The sequence below is a fragment of the Bos indicus genome, chromosome 14, assembly GCF_029378745.1.
Source record: "Bos indicus isolate NIAB-ARS_2022 breed Sahiwal x Tharparkar chromosome 14, NIAB-ARS_B.indTharparkar_mat_pri_1.0, whole genome shotgun sequence".
NCBI classification, from domain to species: Eukaryota; Metazoa; Chordata; class Mammalia; order Artiodactyla; family Bovidae; genus Bos; species Bos indicus.
In genome coordinates this window covers 16,938,084-16,965,982 of record NC_091773.1, presented here as the reverse complement: position 1 = coordinate 16,965,982, position 27,899 = coordinate 16,938,084, and the positions used below count along the sequence as shown (strand labels likewise).

The window sequence follows — 27,899 nt, the reverse complement described above, 5'->3', positions numbered from 1 at the left end:
CCAGAAAACAGAACCTTCTGGACAGTATGAGTGGCCCTCACTGACCCTAAAATCCCAGGCCCGTAAACTTAAATTGAAGCTGAATAGCAATGTCTTATAAAATTAGTCCAGATTTGTAATGGGCAAAAGATTTGAACAGTTCTCCAAAGAAGATACTCAAATGGCCAACACACATATGAAGAGCTGTTCAGCTTAAATTAGTCATTGTGCTTGCGTGCTAAGTTGCTTCAGTCATATCCGACTCTCTTCGACATCACGGACTGTAGCCCGCCAGGCTCCTCCGTCCATGGGGATTCTCCAGGCAAGAATACTGGAGTGGGTTGCCATGCCCTCTTCCAGGGGATCTTCCTAAGTTAGTCATTAAAGAAATACAAATCAAAACCACATGGGGAAAAAAATTAAAAATCAGATGCAGCTTCACGATCAGTTAGCATCGATGTAATCCATTAACAGGTGTGGGCAAGGACCAGCCAAACCAGAGCAGTGTTGGTGGGAGTGTGGCGTGGCACAGCCGCTGCGGGAAACAATCCGGCAGTTCCTCAGAAGGTTAAACCCAGAGAGACTGTATGACCCAGAAGTTCTACTCCCATATACACACCCAGAGAATTGAAAATATATCCCTGCAAAAACTTGTATACTGAATTGCCCACAGCATCAATATTTATAATAGCCAAAAAAAGGAGAAACAACCCAAATACCCATCAAATGAGGAATGGATAAAATAAATTGGTATACCCATACAATGGAATTTTACTTAGCAATAAAAAGGAATTAACTGATTCATGCTACAAAATGGATGGACCTTGAGAATCTTAGGCTAAGTTAAAGAAGCTAGACCAGAAGGCTGCATGTTATATGCTTCTCTTCATGAAATGTCTGGAATAGGCAAATCTCTAGAGGCAGAAGTGGGTTAGTGGTTTGCAGGTGGGAGCGGTAGGGGAGTGGGCTACCAGTGCATACGGGGTTTATTTTGGGGATGGTGAAAATGTTCTAGAATTAGTGGTGATGATTACACAACCCTCAGTGTACTAAAAACACTGAATTGTACCCTTCAAAGGGGTGAATTTTGTGGTAAGTGAATTATCTTAACAAAATTTATTGTTTTAATGACATTAGTAAATGCTGGTGGCCAAGCGGAGCCATTGGACCAGGTTTTTAAAATGACTGGGCCTTGAAGAAAGGGAGGAGCCTGGAGCAGTGGGAGGACCGTTCAGGGAGGCAGGATCTCATGGTGAGGCGACAGGAAGACCTAGTCCCAGCTTCACGGCAAAGGAAGACAAGGCTCAAATAGACTTAGCCAGAGTCACCAAGCTGTGTCCTTCTGGTTAGTTTATTTACTCGTGTTTAACCTGTGTTTATTAGGAAGTGTTTCCTGGTGGTGTTTCCTCGTTTGTAAAATGAGAAGAGTATGGACTAGGTGATCTGTAATTTTGTTACAGTTCTAGCATTGTATTACACCATTTTCTAACCCCTCATGGTTTGCAGGCTTCCCAAGGATCTCTCTCAGGAACACATACATACATACACACCGTTTTCCCTTACCATTTTTGTGCATTGACCAATTAAAGCCTCCATGACTACCCTCGTATAAGAGTTGCTTCAGTCATGTCCGACTCTTTGCAACCCCATGGATGGTAGCCCACCAGGCTCCTTTGTCCATGAGATTCTCCAGGAAAGAATACTGGAGAGGGTCACCACGCCCTCCTCCACGGGATCTTCTCGACCCAGGGATCGAACCCACATCTCTTGTGTCTCCTGCATTGGTAGACAGATTCTTTACCACTAGTACCACCTTGTCTGAGACAGAACTTATTAAAAATAATTAATCAGTGGCAGAAACTTGCCTGTCATGGTGATTCAGGTTAGGCTAACTGGTATAGAGGGCTTCAGTACAAGGATGGTTCAAGAGAGTGACAGGGACCTTCAGTGCCAGGCTGAGCAGTTGGGCTTCATCCTGTTTACCAGCCTGGCAGACAGCAGAGTGACCTGTGGAAGACTGAGAACAGGGCTTCCCTCCCAGCCAAGGAATGCAGTTAAGGAAAGGAAGGAAATTTAGTTTGTTCCTTTTTGCTCCTTTTGAATTTTGTGTGGTACATGTAGTACCACTTCAGAAAAAGATAATTTTAAATAATAAGAATCACCTTTGGGGCTTTAAAATAAATACCTTAATTAAATGAAGGAAATAAGCAAGCTCCAGTACAAGAAGTACAGAAAAAAGAACTTTCACCTTTTACCTTTATGTTATAATTAGCAAGTGACTGGCAATTTTTTAGGTGCATTACAAATTGTTTTTTTTTTAAATACATATTTGGGGACTTCCCTGGTGGCTCAGTGGTAAAGAATCCGCCTGCCAATGCAGGAGATGCAGGTTTGATCCCTGGTCCAGAAAGATCCCACCTGCCACAGAGCAACTAAGCCCGTGTGCCACTACTACCGAGTCTGCTCTAGAGCCCAGGACCCCCAACTTCTGAGCCCTCCTGCCCCAACTACTGAAGCCCAAATGCCCTAAGAGCCCGTGCTCGGCAACAAGAGAGGCCGAGCACTGGGCGCTGCAACTAGGGAAGGGCCCACGCAGCAACTAAAACCCAGCACAGCCAAAAACAAAATTATTTTTTTTTAAATACATATTCAGGACCTGACCAATGGTGATTTAATTTCGTAGATCTAAGATAGAAACTGGAAAGCTAGATTTTTGTTTTAAAGTTTTTCAGGTGAATCTGCTCAGCAGTGTTTGAAGCGTTGCTATAAGCAAAGGAGGGAACCATTGGCCCCTCCGTGTTTATAACCCAGCCCTTTGGAAGGATGAATTAAGCAGCTGTGGGCAGGATGGATTTGGGAGGACAAATGAGAGACAAGGAACTACGCGAACTCAGACTTGGCAGGATCTGATATGTGAATCATCTCTGCAGTGGTGGTTGCCCAGCCTATGCCAGAGCACTAACAGAGCTGTCAGCATATTACCTTATTCCATTTTCTACCACTATTTTATTTAAAAGTTGTTCCTTCCTTATATATAGTTGAATCTGCTCTTCTTTTTGTAAATTTTCTGATTAAAAACTGTTCTCTGGTCAGTGAAATGAAAGTTGCTCAGTTGTGTCCGATTCTTTTTGACCCCATGGACTATAGAGTTGATGGAATTCTCCAGGCCAGAATACTGAGTGGGTAGCCTTTCCCTTCTCCAGGGGATCTTCCCAACCCAGGGATCGAACCCAGGTCTCCTGCATTGCAGGTGGATTATTTACCAGCTGAGCCACAAGGGAAGCCCATTCTCTGGTCAGAATGGCCATCAGAAAAGTTTCTAAAAATATACTAGAGAGGGTGTGGAGAAAAGGGAAGCTTCTTACACAACTGATGGCGAGGTAAATTGGTGCAGCCACTGTGGAGAACAGTGTGGAGGTACCTTTAAAAACTAAATATAGAATTACCATATGGTCTAGTAGTTCCACTGGTGGGCATGTATCCAAAAAAGACAGAAATTCAAATTCAAAAAGATACATGTGCCCCGTTGTTCATTGCAGCACTGTTCACGATAGCCAAGACACAGAAGCAAACTTAGATGTTCATTGATGGATAGTGGATAAAGAAGATGTAGTACATGTATACAATGGAATACTACTCAGCCTTGAAAAAGAATAACACCATTTGCTGCAATATGGATGGACACAGAGATTACCATACCATGTGAAGTATGCCAGAGAAAGTCAAATATCGTATCACTTACATGTGGAATCTATAAAGAAATGATACAAATGAACTTATTTACAAACAGACGCACAGACAGAAAACAAACTTATAGTTACCAAAGGGGGAAGCAGGGAGAGAAGGATAAATTAGTATGGGATTAACAGATACATACACTACTGTATATAAAATAAAGACCTACTGTATGACACAGGGAACTATATTCAGTATCTTGTAATAACCCAGAATATAGAAGAATATGAAAAAGAATACCTAACTGAATCACTTTGCTGTACACTTGAGACTAATACAACATTGTAAATAAACTACAGTTATGCACTTACTACCTCTGCCATATGATAGCCCTTCAGTTACTTGAAGATGACTCATATTCTATTCCCTGACACCAGTTCAAATTAGTCATTTGGTAATCCATTGTCTTGGGCTTCCCAGGTGGCTCAGTTGTGAAGAATTCACCTGCAATGCAGGAGAAAGGAGTTTGATCCCTGGGTCAGGAAGTTCCCCTAGAGAAGGGAATGGCAACCTGCTCCACTTGGGGTTGCAAAGAGTCGACATGACTTAGCATGCACACACATTATCGCAAAGACTGATTGAGCTAAAACTGTGAGTTGAAACCATTAGCTGAAGTTCTTGAGCCCAGGTAAAGGCAAGTGTCACCTTGCTGAGTCTGTGTGACCCAAGCAGTCTGGGTCTGACTCGTGGAGGCTTGGGCCCTAGTGACGGGAGTGGAAAGGAAGGGGCATCCTAAGCCAAGAAATAGAGACTCTGATATCTTATTGGATGTAAAGCTGTAGGGTTAGGAGACAGCAAAAACAAAGCTAAAGGATGGGATTCAAAAATCAGGAGGCACTGGTTAGGTGTGGACACTGCCATGCTTCCCAGTCTTAAGAAGCCCGGGTGAGCCTCGCCCATCACTGCGTCTGGTGTGCTGTGTTCTGTGATCAGGCCCTGCTTGGGTAAAGCCAATAGAGATCAGCTCCCAGTTCTCAAGAAAGGCTTGCTAACCATGTTTCATAGTCTCTCCCAGCAGTTGTTTGGGATCTCTGTCCTAGCAGCTGTATTTTTCAGTGGTCTGTTGGTTTTTTGTTTTTGCTAAAGGTGTTTTTAAAGTACTTTACTTTCAGCTCAGCTTTTAATTCTCAGTAACTGCAATTTGCTTGCCTTTTGAATTGTGACAGCATTCTTCCCAGGGTAGAAAAGGAAGGGGCTTTTTATCCTTGGCAATTTTAATTTACTAGGGACCATTTGGAATTAAGCAAGGCTTTCTATACACTCCACTCTTTCATTTTTTTTTTTTCCACTTTTATAACAGTAGTGCCCAAGGGCCGAGATGAAGAGTTCGCCTCAGGCTGTCTGCCTAGAGCCTCACAATTAAATGACATTTCTGAAATGGAGTCCTTGACACAGAGTAAGTCGATGAACAAGAAAGATGTCTCCTATCATGTTAGATTTAGCAATGTTTAAGCAAGAGTGGGGGTGTCCCAGGTGGCTCAGTGGTAAAGAATCCTCCTGCCAACCCAGGAGACATGGGTTCAGTCCCTGGGTCAGGAACATCCCCTGGAGAAGGAAATGGCAACCCACTCCAGTATTGCTGCCTGGAGAATCCCATGAACAGAGGAGCCTGACAGGTTGCAGTCCATTGGGGGCGCAAAGAGTCAGACACAACTCAGCAACTAAGCAATAACAAGGCAAGATTGTGGCTTAAATTATATTTACAGCACATTGAGACCATTTTCCCAGGGCACTGGCCATGGAAATCCTAAAGTGGAAGCAGCAAGATTCTCAAGTTTCCAGCTGGGGAAAACTGGGTCAGACCAAACCCCAAGGAAGGAAGGTCTGCCAGGCGTCATTAATGCAACTGTTTCCTCAGCACAGCATTGCTGCCCGAAGCGCAGCTGGAGGCACCGACGGAAGTCTGTCCCTGACTAAATGAATGATATTCGTAACTACTTTTTTACATCCTTGTGAAAAGAAAATCGCAGGATTATTTTTCAAAGCTATTCCATATTTGAGTTTTCTCGACTCTTTTGGGCTGAGCTGCCTCCAGCAACCATTGGAAATGAGTCTGCTCTGGACTCCAAGATATACTGCGGGGCCAGCTTGCTCAGAATTGCTGAGGGCAAAGGGCTCCGTGCTGATCAATTGCCTTTTGATCCCTTGACTTGATTCACTGGAGGTTTTTGTTCATTTCTGGAAGGGATGGGATGGAATGGAAACATCTTACAGAAATGCAGTCACAGAGTTACCCCATAAAGGAGCTAACAGTTTCCCCTGTAAAGGCCTTGGTTTTATTTGTTTGTTTTTTTTTCCTTGGTTTGTTTTTAAAAGGAGGGGAGAGGACAGGAAACTCAGACTCTTCAACCAACTTCTTCAATAAAACTGTCATAAAAATGAAGCAGAACTTCACAAGGTCCTTTGAGTTCTTTTACAAGAACAGATTTTTACAGAATGTCCCCAAAAGACCAGCTTTATAAAAAATATACCTAACAACAAGTCATGAGTTCCAGTATGGTATAAACTATTCACTAACATACATACTCTTATGTGCATCTCTAAACACTGTGTCACGATATGAAATTAACCAAAAGTCATGCATAAGTCAGACGAAAGTACAGAAGATTCTCAACTGTTCTCTACTCCAACACATCAGAATTTTTAACTAGATATTCTAAACTTCAAAATCGAGTTGACATTTGGCAAGTTTCTTACTTGGCAACAAAATGAAAAAGCATAAATGTTTTATTCCTTGGGGGAAAATAGTTTTCATAAATTGAAGCTCTTTGGGTATATAAGTTTCAGAGAAGTATGTTTTTAAGATGCTTCTTTATTGAATTCCAGTATTTACTACCCCTCTAAATCAATATGAAATGGCTGTTACACTTAGACACATTGTAATGTTCTAAGCTTGATTCTGGACTTTCCTTGTGTTGGTCATTGTAACAAGTACTTGATTTATGTATTGAGTCATTAGAAAGTGGTCATGGTGTATATTTCACTATTAATTTTGGCACCTTGGAATTTTCTCATTACAATAAATATCATGGTGGAAAAACTTACTATTGTAAAAAACTCAGATTCTCTCTTAGACAAGCTTTCTTCCTGATTTAAAAGTTAATCTATATTCCCAAATCAAAAAAAAAAAAAGATAACCAAAAGCAAATAAGTTCTCTAATAGCATTTGTTCAATCCACCAAATATTTGACTTGTAAATGGAACCTCACAGGACCAGGTAATACGTTAGGCTTTTCCGTGTAAGAAATTTGGTTTAGAATATTCATTTCATTATTGGTCTTTGCAACATATTTATCTTTAAACGCTATACCATTGCTCAAACTAACTACTGTTAATTTAAAATTTTGTTTCCAAGTTTCATTAAACCAGAGAAAAATGCATTGGGACGCCATGGAACAGGATCTCATGGAGAGAGCGAGAAACCTCCGCCAGAGACTCATCACCCAGGCTCAGAACAGATGTCAAACGCCTCACCTTTTGGCTACATAGGAGGCTGGTCACCTTGAGACAGTCAGAGAACAAGATACTTATTTTGCAATCAGTGCTGCTGATTTTCAGATTATTTATTTCAAATGCCTATAAAGATCAACCTTTTGTATGGAAAATGTGTGTATAAAAATTATGTGTTCTTAATTCTGGTGGTTTGGGACTTGTAAATGGCTTATTATTATTATACTTTTAACAATAAAAAAATATTTGAAGCTTTTAAAGCTTTGTATGAGGCCCTTTCAGGTTGCAGGGACCAGCATGAACCTCAGGGACTTGTTGATGAGGTTTTATTTTAAGGATAAATGGAGAACTAAAGAACAGGACAGCATCTCAACAGCTATGCATCCAGGACCTGAACTCAGCAGCAGCCGCAGACCACGAGCGGTGAGGAGAGGCCCGCCCCAGGGCCCCTCCGTCCCCCAGAAGCCGGGCCTCCCCTCACCGGCGACCCCACTGCACTCACCGCACGCAGCCACCAGCTTTGCTTCTCCGCAAGGCACCGACAGCTCCACAGCACAGCTGCTCCCGGCTTCATCATCTTGGCTGGCAGGTCACTTCCCCGAACCCATTTCTAAAAGGAGCATAGAAATAGCACATGGTCAGGTTCCTGGTATAGTGCTTAACACACTGAGTTTTTTGTTGTTTTTTTTTTGGCACAGAGTATAACCTTATGGTAAACCAAATGCTCTCTTCTGTCCAAAGTCCTCAGATAATAGCCCATCACTGTGCAAGGCATTGGATTCCCAGGAGCACCTTGTCAGCCTCATTGTCCTTCTGTCTGTTTGCAGTTAGGTGCAAACATGCCTTCATGGTCGAGGTGTGGGCCACAACAAAATCACAAGATATAAAATATTTTGGGTGTGATGGGAACTTTAGGTGAGTAATCTCTAGCTCGCCAACAGCATTCGACTTCGAAAATACTGTGATTGTGCCAAATAGAATTAGCTGGTTATTGAGTTTCTGACCTCTACTTCAAGTCCTCTTTTACTAGAATTTACATCCACTCATATTGATTTTGAAAACTACACAGTCCTCTTTTATAATATTTTAACCTTCTTCAAAAAGTTTCTGTTCATCCAGTGAAAGTGAGTTATACATTCAGTCACATAAAGTTCTTTATTATATTCCTCCTTCCGGTTTTCTCTAAGCCTACGTTTCTCCCAATAATAATCTTGATAAAGTCACTGGCTTAGCAGAGTTCAGATACTTGGCTGAGTCTCTTCAGTCACGTGGGTTTGGTTGTTATTTCAAAGGTTATCACACTTAATGAAGTAAATTTTTGATTATCTCTTCCTGCCTCTTGACAGTCTATCCTCAACCTGACCCCAGTTCCTTCATAATATAAATTCTTGGGGAATTGAATGAAGATTAAGCTTGGCTAAAATTCTTCCCACACTGGCTACATTCACAGAGCTTTTCTCCAGTACTCCTCTGAGTTAGCTGGAGAAGAGCAGTTCCTAAAGGCCTTTTCATATCACATTCACAGGATTTCTCTCTGGTTGGAGAAATGCAGTCCTTCAGCTAAATTCCTCTCCACATCAACTCCACTTAAAGAGTCCAGTATGGGTTCAGTGGTGACGAATACGTTACTGACTTGGTTAAATACCTTTTCACATCTATTGCATTCACATGGCTACTCTCTGGTCTGAATTCTCTGATGTTGAGCAAGATTTGAGCATTTGCCAAGGCCTTTCCACAGTGCCTCCACTTTGACCGTTACAGTGGTAATGACTACAAGGACTGGCAAAGACTTAACTTACTAATGTGGGTACACTTAACATTCTTAATGATTCATCTCAGATCAGTGCTAAGTTCAATCAGGAGATAAACCAGATCATTTGAACAGAAGTCTAGAGTTATTAAACTATGATACTATATAAATGCTAAAGGAGGGACTTCCCTGTAGTCCAGTGGCTAAGACTGAGCGTCTAACACAAGGGGCCCTGGTTCGATCCCTGGTTGGGGAATTAGATTCCATGTGCCACAACTAAGAGTTTGCATGCCCCAACTAAAAGCACATGTGGTAATGAAGATCCTGAGTATGGCAACTATTAATAAGAGCCAGCGCAGCCAAATATTTAAGGGTACCTAGGGCTGAGAAAGTACCCAAAGAAGGACAAGCTCAGAAAGAGCCTCCCTCCCCAAGGCTCAGGTTCAGACACACTGGACAGCAAAGGGGCTGGTGGGCTGCCCAGGCCAGAGCTGGCCCACGTGCCCACTCAGGCAGCAGAAAGTAAGTCTCTGGGGTGCAGGCACTCCGAGGCTGCTGAGTGAAAGCTCATGGGGAGTCAGGACCCTGAGTGCTGTCAGAGCACTGGTGTGTGGCCTGGCCAGCAACAGTCATGTTGTAAAGGGGAGAGTCCACTAAGACAGGCTGGGACCCGGGCCCTCTGCTGCATTGCTTGCACCTGGACAAACGTTTCCATCAACAGAATACAAAGAAACTGTAAGGGACTCAAAATAACTGTGTGTAAGCACATTTGGGGGTTTCCCAGGTGGGGCTAGTGGTAAAGAACCCGCCTGCCAATGCAGGAGACTGAGAAATGTGGGTTCGATCCCTGGGTTGGGAAGATCCCTTGGAGAAGGGCATGCCAACCCACACCAGTATTCTTGCCTGGAGAATTCCATAGACAGAGGAGCCTGGGGGGGCTACAGTCCATAGGGTTGCACAGAGTCAGACACAACTGAAGTGACAGCACAACATCCCTTTACACTTCTGGTAATGTAGGAAATGGTTCACGCCTAAGAGTTTTAATACTGTTGACTCAGTGAATTCTTTTTGACATTTATTCAGGATTTTCAGACTGTATGGGAAGGAAAGCAAAGAGCCAGACATGACTGAAGCAACTTAGCACGCATGCACAGCTGGGACAAATTATGGACAAGATACAAAAAGACCGGAAAAACCCAACTGCCACTTCTGAGACCTGAGAGCAAAAACTGGGTGTCAGGAGAAAAAGCAGGGTACTGCACATGTCCCCTGAGCACCGCACCACCAGAGGGGCAGGGAAACCACCTAACACGCCCTTCCAGCCAGCCTGACCCCGGACTCGCCCGTACCCTCACCCCGTGAGAGGGACGAGCTCGCCACCCACCTCAGGGAGCACGCAAGGGACCCTGTTTTCACTCCCTCCTGCTGCAGCAGGGGCCCCAGTAAAACCTGGCCGGAAGTTGTCTGTCCTCATCAGTTTCTATTGACAAAGGAAGGCCAAGGGCCCCTGTTGGGCACAATGGGGACCCACCCCCCGGGGCACCCACAAACCAAGGCTAGAGACCAGGCGCTAAGGGCAGGCCAGGGTGCTGCTTCTGGCACCAGAACGGAACATGCCAAGGAAGACTACAGCAAAGCAGTCATCAGGCTGGGCTGTGAAGTCACTAGGAGACTGTGGGCTCCGGGCACACGGCTGGACAGGGCACCACTGGGTGTCCCCACATACTCCAGCCTCCGACGGACCACAAAGCAGTAAACCGGAATAAAGAATGCAGCACCTCTTGGGCTAGAAAGAGAGACCCCACTCCTTCTGCGGTGTCCTCTAGCGCCCTCTACTGGCGGCCTACCACCGTGCACACTGAAGAGACGCATAAAGGGTCGCATCCACGGTTGCAGGGTGGGCACTGAAGAGTGCATTTGGAGCTCAGAGACCATGAACGGATCACGGGCACGCTTATGCAATTGAAAGTATCTCTTACAGTTTACTTGGTTGCTTGACAGAATAATGGCTTCAGTGTTGGCCTCCTTAACCACTCGAAGATGCCAGAATTTCCCTTGTGTGATGTAGATGAAGCCATAGAAAGGCACCAACAAAGGAGTGGATCTATCACATACGAACTTCACTCTTCCCAGCTTCATGCTCAGCCCTAAAGACACTCCCTTCTTAAGACACTGAGTGAAGGGAGTATCTGCAAATTTGGAAAACTCTGTGACAAGAGATGCCTCTTGGACTTTGCTAGTGGTCCTGTGGTTAAGAATCCACCTGCCAATGCAAGGGACACAGGTTTGATCCCTGGTCCAGGAAGGTCCCTGGACCACACCTCAGGGCAACTAAGCCCTATACCACAACTATTGAAGCCACCGCAGTAAGAAGCCAGAACCCACAGCAACGAAGAGTAGCCCCCACTAGCTGCAACTAGAAAACGCCCATGAACAGCAACGAAGACCCAGCGAGTCAAAAATAACATTAATTTTTTTAAAAAGATGCCTACTGATATGCTTCCTAATTTCAGTGGGGATGATGAGATGGATTCATGGAGCAGAGGCCAAGTGACAGTGGCTTAACTGCCAAGTGCTAGTCGCTCAGTGGTGTCTAACTCTTTGGGACCCCATGGACTAGAGCCCACCAGGCTCCTCTGTCCATAGAATTCTCCAGGCCAGAATAGTGGAGTGGGGAGCCATTCCCTTTTCCAGGGCATCTTCCCAACCCAAGGATCAAACCCGGGTCTCCCACATGGCAGACAGATTTTTTGCTGTCCGAGCCACCAAGATCACCATTTATAGCTGCAGGCAGCAGAGAAGTATTAAGTGATTCTTGGCTATCAAAGATTGTTTTCCCCAAGAATGAAATAGATAAGCAGCCTACTAAATATTGCTTGATATATCTAACAGGAAATCTTAACATCCAGTGGCCCAAAACCAGATTTGAGTCATTGTTACTGAACCAAAATTGAGTCCACCACTCGCCTGCATGCAGTAAAGTCAATCTATCCACACTGGGTTGTGGCGAAGCAAAGTACAGTGTTTATTGCAAGGCACCAGGCAAGGAGTCTAGGCAGCTAATGTTCTAAAGGCCTAAACTCCCCCAGTAGCTTTCAGGGAACGGTTTTTAAAGACAGGGTGAGGGAGAGGGTTGTGGGATATATGATCAGCTTACCCCACAGCCCTCTTACCAGTCAGGACATTCTTCTGATTGGTTGGTGGTGAGGTAATCAGGAGTAACGTCATCCTTCTAGTTCCAACTTGTCTGGGGTTTACATGCTTGTGGGCAGCATACAGTTAACTCTTCCACTTGCTGGGGCTTTCAGTATCTGCTAAACTGCTCAAAAACTTTGACTCATTGTTATCTATGGCCTCTGATGGGGAGCTAAAGGTCGTGCATTTGTTTAATGGACCCATGATTTGTCTCGCTTGATTGTTTTCCTTTAATTCTTCGTTTTCTCACTTCTCCAGTTAAATTTACTCTTTGGAACTGGGGGAGGTCTAGGAAGCTAAAGTTTTTCTACAAATAAGAAGAAAGCAGAGAAAATGATTCTTTCAAAATGAAAAAAAAAAAAGCAGCAAGCAGAGGACATGGAAAGGTCTATCCCAGGAAGGCCCCATGGAGTCCTGCTAGATTACATCACCACAATGGAGAGCCTTGCCTGTCACCCATTTTCCAAATCTGAACTCATTGCTGGACTTCCCCAGTGGCTCAGATGATAAAGAATCTGCCTGCAATGTAGGTTCAATACCTGGGTTGGGAAGATCCCCTGGGGAAGGGAATGGTAACCTACTCCAATATTTTTGCCTGTCAATTTTTATCCATTGACAGAGGAGCCTGGTGGGCTACAGTCCACAGGGTCGCACAAAGTCAGATATGACTGAGTGACTAACACACACAGACTTATCCCTAGATTCAAAGTCTCTTTGTTTTTCTGTTTTTTAAAGTGAAGTATAGTTGATTTACAATATCATGTTAGTTTCAAGCATACTGTAGCTTCAAGTATAGAGAATCCTCTCTATAAAGAAGGATCGTGATCTTTCCAACTAAACAAATCTGACTAACACAGCTGGTGAGTCATCTGTATTTAGCTCCCTATATGAGATAACGGCAATGGAAACTGCCCTGCCCAGGGAACGGCTCTTGGCCCAAATTGGATGCCCTGTTGGGTCTTAGATGATGACACCAGACCAAGTTCCTGCCCCAGACACTAACACAGGCTTTTCTAATTGATCCCTAGAAAAAGGGGAAGTCCTGAGCCCCAGAGCCCTAGGGTCAGGAATTGAGTCTGGACAGGCATGGAAGGTGATGGAAGGGTTGGATTGCTGTTGTTTAGTCATTAAATCATATCCGACTCTTTGTGATCCCAGAGACTGTAGCCCACCAGGCTCCTCTGTCCATGGGATTTTCCAGGCAAGAATACTAGAGTGGGTTGCCACTTTCTTCTCCAGGGTATCTTCCTGACTCAGGGACCAAACCCGTGGCTCCTGCACTGGCAGGTGGGTTCTTTACCGCTGAGTCACCAGAAGGGGTAGATATATTGGCATAATGGCCAGAGTGGCTGGGACAGCTAGCTCACCTGGAGAAGTTAAAGTCTGAAGCAACATATCCTCACTCTCTTTTTCATTCCCTTCCTTTATCTTACTTCCCCTGATGTAATAGCACAAATGCTTGCACATAAAAGATTTCATCATTCTTCCCTGCTTCTTCACAAAGTAGCTATAGAGTCCTTCAAAAGCCACCATAGACCCATAAATAGCAATTGCTCACCTAAGGGATGCTGTTTTGCTTTGGCATCAACCAAATTACAATGCAATTGAAAAGAAACATGGTTACTGCTGTGACATACTGTGCAAGATAATTACTAAGATTATGCCTGATATCATTTACTAGTATACACCAGAACTATAGGAGTTCCATATAATTTCTAAGATGTGTATACTATTAAATAATAATTGTTTACCCATACAATACAAAGTAAGAAGTTTTACCACCACTTATCTAACAATGCTTCCCATGTGATTTAACACACCAAATAAGCCTAGTTTAATATTCCTCTCTCTGAGATGGAGAGACACATAATTTTAGGAGTTCCAGGGATCCTTTGGAAAACCTCAAAGTCAGATAGTGGCTAAATGAACTTCATTTAGAATTTTATCTTTGGAAAGTCTGTCCAAATATCAAAAACATTCCATGCTCCCAATGCATGGGGCCTGGGTTCAATACCTGGTCAGGGAACTAGATACCCCTTGTTACAACTAAGAGTTTGAATGCTACAACTAAGGATCCTACGTGCTGCAAGATCAAAGATCCTGAGTGTTGTAACCTGGCCCTGCCAAACAAACACATTAAAGAATTCAAGAGAGGTACTTGCCCTGGTGATCCAATGGCTAAGACTCTGAGCTCCCAGTGCAGGGGCCTGGGGTTCGATCCCTGGTCAGCTACTACAGATCTCGAGTGCCCCAACTAAGACCCCAACTCAGCAAAATTAAAAAAAAAAAAAAAAACGAATTAAAGACAAGCAAAACACAAACCGCATACATAAAGGCTAGCATCCAAAGAAACAAATGAACTGGTTCACAAATTAGGCAGAAGTCCAACTCTTTCCTCTCTCCAACAGGGTATCCCACTCAAAGACAAAACAAATTGGCTTATTCCAGAGAAAAAGCCCCAAAAGGAGAAGAAATAGAGTTCCCAACTGTACGCGCCCTCAGAGAGACTTACGGTTACTGTTTGGAGCCTGTCTGCTCCCAAATATTGATTCCTTGCTCCAACTGCCCAGCGCTGGAACAACCAGTGCGGCTTTGGGGAGTTTTGAAGGAAGAGCCTCAGGACAAGTGGTCTTGCCAGCTGCTAGGGCCTTACCCCCAAATCCCCCAACCGTCAGCTCGCCATGAGTGGCAAGGTAAGGCAGGCCAATAAATGGAGAGAGGAGTTGCTAGGACAAGGAACAGCGACTTCATTCAGAAAGCCACCAAACCAAGATGGTGGTGGACTCCAAAGATCCACCTTACCTGCGCTAGAATTCAGGCTTCTTTTATACTAAAAGGGGAGGGCGTGTAGCTAAACATTTCCGGTTCCGGTTAGCCTTCAGAAGGGGCTGTGCTAATTTCTTCTGCGTACACTCCTGCACATGTGGGCCTGGTCAGGAGACTTCTTGTGAGCTAACCAAAGTATTTCAGCTTAATGCTCATTACCTGGGAGGCAGGGTTCCCAGAGATGGGCCATTGTGTATAATTTAAGCTTATAGGCAACATCCTTGAGGTGATTAACTTGCAATAGGGTACACAGGTTCTGCCCTATTACATCAGATCTTAATTTAATTTGCTATTTGACCTGTTCAGAATGACTGAATTATCAGAAACTTCATGGATGAACATTAGGACGCAGCAGCTGTTGGAAACGCAGCGTCAGCAGTCCTTGTCAGGTTATGCCCAGTCCCTAACACCGCCCTCTCCCAGACCCCATCACAGCCGGCCACTTAGCTCTGCAGCCCGACCTGCTCACGTGGTGCTCAGCGCCCGTGCGCGGCCTGGTCTCTCGACACAGTGCCACCCCCTTCCCCACAGCCTCCTAGACCCACCCTTCCTCAAGGCCAAGTGTCAATAACCAGGATCCTCGCCGGGAAACCTTGGGTTCCAGCTACTCCCCCAGAGGCCTCCATTAGGGGGCTTTGCACCCAGCGGCGTCCGCAGCGCCCTCCGGGATAGCGAGCACCCCAGGGCTCCCTCACCCTGGGCTGTACACATCCCCGCCGCCAACAGGGCTCAGGGGCCAGGGCAGGATCCCTGGTGGAGGGCGGGATGGCGGGGTGACTGCACCTCCTGGGTAACCGGACTCGTAGCGCTAGAGGTGAGAGTGGGTGTCTATCCGAGGGGCTCATCCGGTACCCAGCCCACGGTGCGCTAGTCTGCCTCACGTGGACACCCGCCCCCCAACCTTTTATCTTCATGCCCTGGCCTCCCTTCCAGTCCTCCACCCGGGCCCAGGACGCTGGAGCCCGCAGCGCAGCACTCGGTACTTCGGGGAGGCGGAGCCAGCACGCCGGTGGCACGGACGTCCGGGGCTTGCGGGTCTACTCAAGCAAAACCCATCTTTCTAGCAGGAGTGAAAAAAGCCGGAGCGAGCAAAAGTATTGTGCCCCGTGTGAGGATCGAACTCACGACCTTCAGATTATGAGACTGACGCGCTACCTACTGCGCTAACGAGGCACCTACGAGTAGCTTCCGGGAGCAGGATAATGAGGCTGTTGCGGCGGCCCAGTGCGCATGCTCAGAAAATCACAGCTTCACTTTTCTCCGCAGAGTTTCTGACCCAGGATACCGAAGTTCCCGCCGGGGCGCTCGCCTTACTTGAACCATCCACGCCTCTCTGGTCTTCTTCCGCCTGATGGTCTGGTTATCAATCAACAAACACTGCGGCTTATTGGACCCCCGGCGCTGAGTAGGGGAGACCCTGGGCCGCGAGATTCTTCCTACTCTTGTAAAGTCTTATTTTTGTAGAGTGCTTACAAAGCGTTTGCACAGTCGTAATCTCGCGAAACACTTCTTGGTGTTCCTGGCCCGGTGCTGCGTGCTATGATCACAGAGATATCCCCAGCCTCAATCAGTTGGAGTGGGGGCCCACAAGCATAATGATTTGAAAACATACAACACACGTACACTATTCCGGCCTCACCACAAACCCTCGATCTAGCCTGGTGCCCAGCCCCTTTTGACGCCCCAAGTTTCCGCCGCTGCTCGGAGCTCGGCGGCTGAAACCACCCTTCTTAGAAGCGCCCACAGCACTGGAAACGATACCTCGAGCCGCAGCCTCGGCATCTTGGAAGCCCTCTCCTCTCCTTTACCCCGAGCCCTTTATGTTAATTATCAGCTTATTTAAATACATTCATTGTTAAAGGCCGCTTTCTGTCCCTGTTATAAACGGAAAACCGGGGCTTATTTTTCTCCTAATACACATTAAAATAAATATTAAAATAAAAAACTCTTCCATGTAGTGTCCAAAATCATCCAGAGGGAAGCACACTTCAGATCTGTATATTTCCCTGTGTGTAAATTTTACATTTAAAAATGTATTCTAAGACTGAACTGCAGCCAACGACAGGCTAACAGAAGGGCTTTGCAGGAGTGATTACTGAAGATTCCAAGTTTGAAGTGTTTCAAAAGATAAGACCATCTGATGGACCGACGAGCCTAAGGACAGAGGTGGAGAAAGCGAGAGGCTGCAAGAGTCGTAAGCTGTTAACCTAGATCTGGGTGATGGGTATATGAATATTCACTGGATAAAAATTCTTTCAATGCTTCTGTTTATCTGAAATGTTTTCATTATGAAGTGTTGGAGAGGAATTTTTAAATCGCCCAGAACTGGGGAATGTTAAGGGGGAAACTGGTAACATGAGTGTAAGGAGGTGGCAAAAAATAATATTAAGAGTAGGCATCAGAATTCCCGGGAGTTGGGGAAGAGAACACTGGTGGCGGAGGGCTGGGCAGGGGTGGGGGGTGGGCGTAAGGGGTGCGGGGCGGGGGATGGATCTCGCTACGTTTGAAGAAGCCACCCCTGGGAGTGTGGTCAGCGCCACGAAGGGTGGGCTTCTTAGAGCCTTATCTTGTCTCCACAGGGGAAGTCGTGCATGGAGTAGGTTGTCTGGATCCCAGACCTCGTGGGCTGGATGTAACTTGGATACCTTGTAACTTGGATACCCAGTCCTGGGGATGCTTTCCCCACATCACGGTCCCCAGTGGGAAACCCACAATCTCCCAATCCTGGGGGAAGCTCTCCTCGCCCCCCCCCCGCCCCCCGCCAGAACCCGACAGAGCGGAGGGTGCTCGCCCTGGGTTTGGAGGAGAACAGAGGGCCAGGCAGAAGGCCAAACGAGAGACCCCGCCCCCAACACACACACACACACACACACACACACACACACCCCCTAGGAATCCAGGCAGAAGGCCAAACGAGAGACCCCGCCCCCAACACACACACACACACACACACACACACACACACACACACACACACACACACACACACACACACACACACACACACACACACACACACACACACACACACACACCCCCCCCCTAGGAATCCAGGGACCTCCCGAGAACTGCACACTGGAGGTGTCACGGCGGTTTCACCCAGATCTCCAGACCCGAAGAGTGCGGACTGACCCCCTTACTGCCTCAAGGACGCTTGCTATCTGCCCAAACTTCTGCAGACAAGAACCCACTGCAGGCGGTGGGGGGGACCCGACGACTTGCTGCGCCCTGACTGAGTCCGACAGAAAGGACTCAAAGTTCGGTATTAACATGCCCGTCAGGGTCGCCAGCAGGCGGCGACCCCCAGGCTTGGGGAGGCAGGGACCCGGGGGTGGGGTCCGGGGCTCTCGAAGCAAGCCCTTCCCACCTCGAGGGCTTTACTAGGACTGTTCCCTCCGCCTGACACGGTTTTCCCCTCACCAGGCCCTTTTTCTGTGCAGACATCTCCTCCTCGCCCTTCTTCAGCCAGGTCAATGGTCACCTACTCTGAGCAACCTGATCCCCATTTCCTCCAAGGATCGCTTCTTTCTCCCCCAACTAAACTCGGCGGAGTTGAGGTTCCCTCCTCTCGGCTAGACGCTTTCCCGTGGGCGGCTCTTTAACTCTGGGAACAACCTGGAGGGCTCCGTATAGTTGTTGCCCTACGCGTACTGATGCGCAAACTCACAAGGAGGTCACTCGGACCTGCAGCTTGTAGCTAAGGGAGGCAGAATTCTACCTCACAGCTCTCACCAGCGCTTCCCCCGCCCAAAGCAGCAGTTTCCAGAAGTGTTTCCTCACGTGCACCTCCTAAAATAATCTTGAAAAGCATCCACATACTTCCTCCATTAATGCTAAATTGATATCTAAACTTTGTCGTTGTAAATTCAGTTTCAAAGGGTGTAACTTCCACTAAATAGTATATGCTGATTTTCTAAAAATGTTACTGCGTGTCAGATTTTTTTTTTTTAAACAGGGGTCCAATGAAATTGAAATACCTTAGGGATCCCATACAAACCACAATCTATTTTAAATACATGTGAATAAGCTCTTCTTTAATATTTGTTGTTTACATTTATTCCAGTAGTCAAAACTGTGGTTTTTCCAGTAGTCTTTTATGGATGTGAGAGTTGGACTATAAAGAAAGCTAAGCACCAAAGAATTGATGTTTTTGAACTGTGGTGTTGGAGAATATTCTTGAGAGTCCCTTGGACTTCAAGATCAAACCAGTCAATCCTAAAGGAAATAATCCTGAATATTCATTGGAATATTGGACTGATGCTGAAGCTAAAGCTCCAATACTTTGGCCACCTATGTGAAGAACTGATTCACTGGAAAAGCCCCTGATGCTGGGAAAGATTGAAGGCAGGAGGAGAGGGGGATGACACAAGATAAGATGGTTAAGTGGCATCTCCAACTTGATGGACATGAGTTTGAGCAAGCTCTAGGAGTTGGTGACAGACAGAGAAGCCTGGCATGCTGCAGTCCATGGGGTCGCAAAGAGTCGGACACAACTGAACTGAACTTAGATTTATTTTCACCCCAGAACTCATATTTCCATTCTAGTCCTACCCCTGGAATGGTATTTTCATATAATACACAGTTTATGTTAGAATGTCTGTTACTGAGAACCTTAACATGCCTCTTAACAAAAATAAGTACATACATTGAAAATTTTGTTTCCTTTATGGATATAAGTCTCTGTGTCATATTTTTTTCTTAATTGACATCATCATTATTACTACACAATCAAAAATCATAAATATATTATGGATTTAAAGAATAAGTATTAAATGGAAAAATGGAAAATCTGAAACAAATATCCATGAGATGGATACAGCTTTTAAATCCCATTTAATTCATGTTTGTGTGGATGGCTGTTTCCTTTTTCTAGAATGAGAAAATGAGCATTAATTCTGTTCCTATTTTTTATATTTACGGGTATAAATGTTGAGACACTGTTAACGTGAAGACATGAAAAACGATGGGAAGACTTTTGTGTTAACACTAAAATTCAATTCCTTAAACAGTTTCAAGTTATATTCTGAAAAATCACCTCTCCTCTATCTATTGTCTTGGTTATGTATGTCCTCTCAAATTTTGATTCAGAAGCTGAAGTAATTAGTCACTAGAGTCCACGTATTCCACTTCTAAACCCATGTTTTGAATCAAACATTCCCTTTATTTGCAGCCCTGGAGTTTTTTCATGTCCAATAAAATCCTGGAGGTGAAGACCAGATGTGGAGGAGAGGCAGGAAGGAAGCCTTAGCCTGACCATTGACAGCAGCTCTTTCCCCAGATGATTAATTTTTGAACATCATAACATCGTACTCCTGGGGTACGCGTCCAGGTGACAGTTGATGAGGCTTAGATTTGATCTGACAGGCAGCAGAGGCTGTTTAAACCTATTTTACAGGTATTTGTGTATGTGTGTGCTGAGAGGCAGGTTCAGGTCTGGCTAAGCAGAATAACTGACTGGAAACATGTTGCAAATTATTCTTTCCCTATGACCTGGATAGACCCGGGCAGGGAAACCACCTGGAAAGCCAGGAGACAATCCAGGCATGGGGAAATAAAAACACCTCCAGGAAACGGCTGCAGAGACCTCAGGGAGGGAGCCGAGTGGAGACACAGCCCGCAGGATCTTCCAGGACTTGTCTCTGGTTTACTTCCAAGAACAGAGAAGTGAAGTGTCACTCCAGATTCAGAGAAGCCATGCCCAGAAATGTCCTGCTGCCATCACTGGGCAGGAAAACAGGAAAGAGGGGCCTGTTTGTGGGGAACCCAGTAAATTCTGATTTTGCATAATTTTCATTACATAAATACCCCATGCTCATTATAAATCACACTCATACATAGTGTATCAGTCAGCTATTGCTACGCTAGTGCTGCTTAACAAACTCTCCAAAACTTAAGGACTTAAATGATGTAGTTTTCTTTTTAAATAGCTTTAATGAAATATAATTCATCTACCATACAATTTGGGACTTCCCACATGGAGCTAGTTGTAAAGAACCCCCCTGCCAGTGCGGGAGACATAAGAGATGTGGGATTGATCCCTGGGTCAGGAAAATCCCCTGGAGGAGGAACTGGCAGACCACTCCAGTATTCTTGCCTGGAGAATTCCATGGACAGAGGAGCCTGGTGGGTTACAGTCCAAAGGGTTGCAAGGAGTCAGACTCGACTGAATGACTGCACAACAAGAGGCTGAGTGAGGAGAAGGATTATTGGGGAGGGAAGGAGGCTTGAGAGAAGGGACCGGTTTGGGGTGGAGGTGCTCTGGGAGGAGGCAGAGATTTCCCAGGCCTGGCCCCTTCCCAGCCAGGGCTCCGTGACGTGGCAGGACCTGGCTGCGGGCCCACGGGTCTCATCTGGTTATTCTGGCTGTGATAAGCCAGAAGCCAGGGCGCAGCTAGCTGGGCAAGTCCAGGGAGGCTGAGAGAGGCTGAGTGCAGGGCCGGAGGAGGAAGTTTTCCTCAGACACGCCCTGCAGGGAGCAGCCAGCTCGTCTCTGTCATCTGGTCCGGGCAGCACAGGGCCATGGCCCTTCCAGCTCCAGCTTTAACTGAACGAGTGGACAGCGCTGTGTGAGTCAGCCTGTTGCTGGAAGCATCTGAGAGTCGTTGCTCTGAGCCACGCTGACACAGCAGCCAGGAGGAGGGCGGCCTCACCCCTGACAGCTGGGTGTTCCCTGAGGGCCTCTGTTCTCTCCACACTGAGGCCAGTGGCAGCAGTTTTCTCTGTATCCCGCTTAACAGCTTCTGTGGATCCCACTGTCCGAGAGATGAAGACAGAAGTCCTCTTGTCCCTTCGCCCATCCCTCCCACCCCACCCCTCGCAGGTCTGACCTTTGGAACTCAAGTCTTCCCACCACCACCCCCCCACCCCCAGCACACACTCAGCTCTGTACCCCCAGGGCACACATTCCCTCCCACCTCCCCCAGCTAATTCCACCAACCTGTGGTGACCTCAGAAAGGCTTCCTGACCTCAGGCTAGGTCAGCCTCCCTGCTCTGTATTCTGTTGCTCCCAAGACCTTAACATTCATCCCAGTTCAATGTCATGACTCTCCTTTGCTGTCTTTCCCACTGGACTGTAGTCAAGGCCATAGAGCAGGTCATGCTCTAAGCTGTGCTGAGCCCAGAATAGGCCCTTGAGCATTTGATGATGACATAAAAGGCTTCTCACATTCTACTGTACTGGCTTCTCTTTCCTTGAGGGCAGACGCCGCAGTGGATTCATTTCTAGATCTCCAAATTTTAGTCCGACCTAGTTCCAAAGATGTGCAGGTTCTGATTTCAGGAACCGAGCAGGCCTTTCCATGACCTGGCTGGAAACGCACTAAGAGCCATCTCCCATGCTGCACATCCAGGGTGGGGAGGCCAGCAAGGTCCCCTAGCCAGAGGAGAGGGTTACAGCATTCACCTCGCAGGGCCCTCCACTCCGCATTCTGACAGGTGAGGTGTGGTGGCAGACGTGGTCCCAGCAGCCCCGGGGCCACAAGGAGCTAAGCCTACCCCTTCCAGGTTCAGCCCTGGAACAGGGCAGTGGTTTTGCCCACAGTTCCAACAGGTGTAATGGATGGCAATGGCAGAGGTCATGGTGTATGTCTTGGCACCCCCAGCTATGTCGGGGTGCAGAGCCTGGGGCCACTTCATCACAGTGCTAATGGGTGTCATGAGTCTGACCCAAAGTAGTCAGGCATCCAGGGTTCTTACACTTTAACCCTTTCAAATCATATCTCTAACATCTCTTCCTGCACCTGTATTTCAAACATAGTATTTGTGCCTGAAATTGTAAACCACATTGTGGCAAAATTATGGTATCTGGCTCATAATTTAAAGCTTAGAGACTTCGACTAATTTAGGTGACAATCTGATGGCCAAAGGGTGAAAGTCTGGTTACAAGGGGGCATTTTCTGAGAGTGCAGCTTTTATTGCAGGGCCCCAAGTAAGGAGCCCAGGCAGCTAGTGGTTGTAAGAGCCAAACTCCCCGGTGACTTTCAGGAAAAGGTTTAAAAAAAACAGAATAGGGGAGAGGGGTTGTGGGGTGGGTGATCAGCTTGTGGACATTTTTCTGATTGGTTGGTGGTGAGGTAATCTGGAGTCAACATCATCAACTTTCTGGTTCCAGCTGGTCTGGGGTCTACGTGCGTGTGGGCATCATACAATTAACTCTTCTACCTGATGGGGGTTTCAGTATCTGCTAAATGGCTCCAAGGACATGGCTCATAATATTATCTATAGCCCTTGAGGAGGCATTAAATGTCCTTGACTTTATTCAGTGGCTAAACTATGATTTTGTCTTGCTTCACTGTTTTCCTTTGCTTTGCTTTTTATCACTTTTCAGGTTAAATTTATTCTCTGGAACTTGAGGAAGGCCTAGGAAGCTACAGATTTTCTGTAAACAAGAGGCGGGTGGAGGACATGGGGAGGTCTGTCTCAGGAAGGCCACATAGGGTCCTGCTTGGTTACACTTACACAACTGTATGTTGTTGTTTAGTTGCCAAGTTGTGTCTCATTCCTCTGCAACTCCAAGGACTGTGGTCCACCAGGCTTCTCTGTCCGTGAGATTCTCTCAGCAAGAATACTGGAGTAGGTTACCATTTTCTTCTCCAGGGGATCTTCCCGACCATTTCCTTTGACCAGAGATCAAACCCAGGTCTCCTGCTGCTGCTGCTGCTAAGTCACTTCAGTCGTGTCCAACTCTGTGCTACCCCATAGACGGCAGCCTACCAGGCTCCCCCGTCCCTGGGATTTTCCAGGCAAGAGTACTGGAGTGGGGTGCCATTGCCTTCTCCGAGGTCTCCTGCATTGGCAGGCAGATTCTTTACCACTGAGCCACGAGGGAAGTCCAAACCACTCTACACATTCCTCAAAACTCATAAAGCTGTGTAGTAACAAGGGTACATTTTATTGCATCTAAGTTATACCTTAATTTTTTAAAAAGCTTCTGCAAATTTATTAGCCAAAAAACAATGGGAGCTCTTGTGGTTCTTATGCATGTCCGAATTCTTGGGCAAGGGATCGGGAACTCAAAAGTAGGAAATGGGAGGGAATGAAGGGCTTTGCTGCCATGTTGCTGCTGTTCAGTCTCTAACTCGTGTCCAACTCTTTGTGACCCCATGAACTGTGGGCCCCTGGGAATTAAGTCGTGGCTTTGCTGGGCACCAAGGATGGGAGACTGACGGGAGGCTGTTGGGAGGCTGATCTCGTGAAAAGCAGTGGTGGAAGGACCTGGAGAGGGGTGGGGTTTAGGGGAACTGTCTGGACACCATGTCCCATTTCCGCTCCCACCCTAGGCCCTGGCCTGCCACAGAAGCAGCAGCTGCTCGAGCCCCTTGCCTGCCTGGGCTGAGCTGATGATATGCAGCATGGATTGATTGGTGTTGACAGGGAGCTATTTACCCGTCTAATTAATTATGCCAACCAATTTTCAACTTAATTGCACTTCTTGGGTCACTGGGTAATGAGACTGTATAAATTTCATGCTGATGCAGGCCTTGACAGGGAGGTAGCAGAGGGAGGGTGGCGGCTGCCCCTCGAGTCAAACAGACACCCTGTCCCTCCAGGTTCCTGGGCCCAGAGCGCAGGCCCTCAGCCCCTGGGCCACCCCACAGAAAGCTCTGGATTCCTGCTTGAGTAGCTTCTGCCTGTGTAAGCTGGCCTCTGCCCTGGGAGCTCTGAGCCGTTTATTCACCCAACAAGCATTGATTAAATGCCTACTCTGTGCCAGCCCCAAAGTGGGAGAGGTGCTGGGGAGCCAGGAAGCTAAGTCATGTCTTGCCTGTCCCCCATCCCCCTCCTCAAATTGCTCACAGTAGGAAGAAGGAGATTTTCATTTACACCCACAGTTACCAGAATTTGGGTGCCGGTAGAAGTAAGGTCTTCGGAGATAAACCCAATCCAGGCTTTGCCTTTGGGCACTTGAGGAATTTCCTTGACCTTCCTAAGAGGAAATAGTAACCCACTCCGATATCCTTGCCTGGAAAATCCCATGGATAGAGGAACCTGGCGGGCTACTGTCCACGGGGTTGCAAAGAGTCGGACACGACTGAGTGACGAACAACCACCCAACGCCTCAGTTTTACAAACACATTGCAGGGCTGCGGCAGGATGCAGTATGTCATATAATATCAACCACATCCTAGAGAATAGACGGGCCCTGTCTTAGGCTGGAGAATGGAGCAGAAACTGGGCAAGGCTGGACCACTCATATCACACAGGCCTTCTCTCTTAGATCTCACACCTTTTGAGGTTCATCCCGTGAAAGAGGCAGAGGGTGCTGTGCTTCAGAGGGTGCTGTGCTTGCCACGGGGACCGGACCACCCACCTGTGGCTCCTGGCACTGCCGCCTCCCAGTCAGATGACCCTGTTAGTCAGGTAACTTCTGTGCTTCAGTTTCCTTCATCCATGAAACAGAAATGGTCACAGCACTTACTCACAGGGCTGCTGTGACGACCGAATGAGTTAACACACGCAGAGCACGTAGAATAGCACCTAGTACTTAGGCCACGTTCCCTGAGTGTTCTGTGACTATATGGACAGAAAAGTCAAGTCCAGGGGGCCCTCTAAGTTACCTCCCCAGGCTCACATACGGTCACAGGCACAGTCTGAACCCAGCTGGGCCTGATTCCCAAGGCATGGAAGCTTTTTGCTTTTGCACCACTCAAGGAATTAAGCATCATGGGAGGATGAAGCAGTGTACCTATCATTAGACAAGACTGACTGAGGCAAGTTCTAGAAGCACCCTGCCGGCTCAGAGGAGAAGCAGTTAAGAACTGTCAGCAAAGGCTCCCTCCCATGGATGGGACTCAGGAAGACCTTGAACTCTGAGAAGGATTTGAATCAACCATGATGGTGGAAGCAAGGACTTCCCGCTGAGGGGGCAGGCTGAGCAAAGGCCGGGGACTGGATCTCCCACATGGGTGAGGGACCTAGACCAGGGTTCCTCAGCCTTAGCGCTATTTTTTTTTTAAGACTTCTTTCAGGTGGATCATTTTTAAAGTCTTTATTGAATTTGTCACAATATTGCTTCAGTTTTATGTTTTGTTTTTTTGGCCATGAGGCAGGTGGGATCTTAGCGCCCAGACCAGGGATCGAACCCACACCCCCTGCATTGGAAGGTGAAGTCTTAATCATTGGACCGGCAGGGAAGTCCCTGGCTTTCTCCCTTACACACTTTCTGGAACTGAAAAGAAGATTTGGATTGTTCTAGTGGAAAAGGGTGGAGAAGGCAATGGCGCCCCACTCCAGTACTCTTGCCTGGAGAATCCCAGGGACGGGGGAGCCTGGTGGGCTGCAGTCCATGGGGTCGCACAGAGTTGGGCACGACTGAAGCGACTTAGCAGCAGAAGCAATGGAAAAGGGCAGGGGAAGGGAAGGGAGGGTGAAGCTTGGCAGAAAGCACATGGGCTTTGGAGGGACCATGCCAGGGACTCACTAGCTGGGCAAGTTACTCCACTTCTCTGAACCTTGCGTTTCACATCTGTGAAGTGAGGCCTGATCCTCTGAGTGTCCCTTAGCACAGACAGCCAGTGTGCAGGGAGGACTCGACAACAGCCAAGTGGAAGATGTCCGCACACATCACAGACATGCAGGGTCTCCAACACCAGGCTCAGGACTCAGTACTTGGTACTCAAGGGGCCAGGTAATCGAGAGCTTCTGAGCCTCGCAGTCAATCAGCTCAAATCCCATGGGTTATCATCCCCTCATCGGCCTGGGGACTGGACTTGGTGACATAGACTGGAGAACAGGCTGAGGACCCAGAGGAGATGGGGGAGGAGGGGAGGTTCGAGGAGAACGTGGGCAAAAGGTGAAGTCCACCTGCACGAGCAGGATCTGAAGGAAGGGCGAGGGTGTGGAGCCCAGTTGTTCCCACGTGTGTGCTCAGTCGACTCTTTGTGACCCCATGGACTGTAGCCCGCCAGGCTCCTTTGTCCATGAGGATTCTCCAGGCAAGAGTACTGCAGCGCGCTTCCATGCCCTCGTCCAGGGCATCTCCCCAACCTGGGATCAAACCACGTCTCCTACGATCCCAGCACTGACAGGTGGGTTCTTTGTCACAAGCGCCACCTGGGAAGATGGCCATGATGGTGACCTGCAGCAGCTCCCCTCCCCTTTCTGTCTCACTCCTCTGCCCCCTCTGCTTCTTGGGATCACTTGTACTGGAATCCTAGCCTCAGAGTCTGTTTCTGAAAGAACCCATTCAAAGACAGTCGCATAAATAGCTTTTGGCAGGAAAGAGCTCTCTGCAGGAGGTACCCCTTTGTCTTGTCATTAATCTTAAAGAGGCACCTCTGTGCTCTACTCATCTTCTGGCCCTAGCGCACCTTTCAGATCTTTTGATCACAGAATACCTTGCCTAATCTGTTGGTTCTTTCCATAGATCAAAGAAGTAGAAATTAAATAAGAATAAGTAATTAACAGATAATCAGATTTCTTCCCTAACTTCCCCTTCAGTCATCTCATGAACAAGCTGTGTGAATATGATTGCATCTTAAGAAGGATCACAAGAGGTCAACAAGCCTGTATGCAGTGGGGGACAGTGATGACCCTGAGTCCTTACCTCAAAGAGTAACTGAGGCTACTTCCCTTTTTCTTTTTAAAAATCTCATGGCTGAGCAGACTCTCAGGAGGTTTTAGGGGGATACTGCATCCACCATCTCCCGAAATTGCCAGAATTCTGATTAAAGGCAACTTTTCCTTTTTACCAACGTTTGTCTCTATGTGGAGTACTGACTTTTGAGTGTCGAGCAGCGAGACCTGATTCGGTAACACCAGGACTCTAGGTTTTGCAGTCCATTGACATGGAATTGATGATGCCCTGATCTGAAAAGAAAATGTGGCTTCCCCCTTTAAAGTAGCGGTTCATCTACTTTAAACATACCTGTGGCCACCTGCCCCTCCAGCACTGAGAACGAACAATCCCATTGCTCCATGGGTCTGACATGACTGAAGATTCTCAAGACAGTATTCCAAGCAGAC

At 47.0% G+C, this 27,899-nt stretch overlaps 1 protein-coding gene, 1 long non-coding RNA gene and 1 other non-coding gene across 11 annotated transcripts in view; 1 reads left to right on the top strand and 2 right to left on the bottom strand.

Annotated features, from left to right (window-relative positions):
• Positions 1-7,424, top strand: part of TBC1D31 (TBC1 domain family member 31) — a 67,089-nt gene extending 59,665 nt beyond the window's left edge. For 6 of the 7 annotated variants that reach the window (XM_019973888.2, XM_019973889.2, XM_070802500.1 and 3 more), the window contains 2 exons: positions 5,015-5,110; positions 7,070-7,424. In XM_019973888.2, coding sequence (XP_019829447.2) covers positions 5,015-5,110; positions 7,070-7,203 — 230 coding nt within the window. In that variant the 3' untranslated portion in view covers positions 7,204-7,424. The remainder of the gene's footprint in view (positions 1-5,014; positions 5,111-7,069) is intronic. The other variant, XM_019973890.2, reaches the window with a different exon arrangement.
• LOC109568534 (uncharacterized) overlaps positions 1-14,900 on the bottom strand; it is a 53,445-nt gene extending 38,545 nt beyond the window's left edge. For all 3 annotated transcript variants that reach the window (XR_011570560.1, XR_011570561.1, XR_002182263.2), the window contains exons 1-2: positions 14,622-14,900; positions 7,667-7,774 (exon numbers count right to left, since the gene is read on the bottom strand). This is a non-coding gene — a long non-coding RNA (uncharacterized lncRNA). The remainder of the gene's footprint in view (positions 1-7,666; positions 7,775-14,621) is intronic.
• A 1,135-nt stretch (positions 14,901-16,035) lies between these two features.
• Positions 16,036-16,108, bottom strand: TRNAM-CAU (transfer RNA methionine (anticodon CAU)). The gene has a single exon. It is a non-coding gene; the product is annotated as a tRNA-Met (tRNA).
• Positions 16,109-27,899: the final 11,791 nt, after the last annotated feature.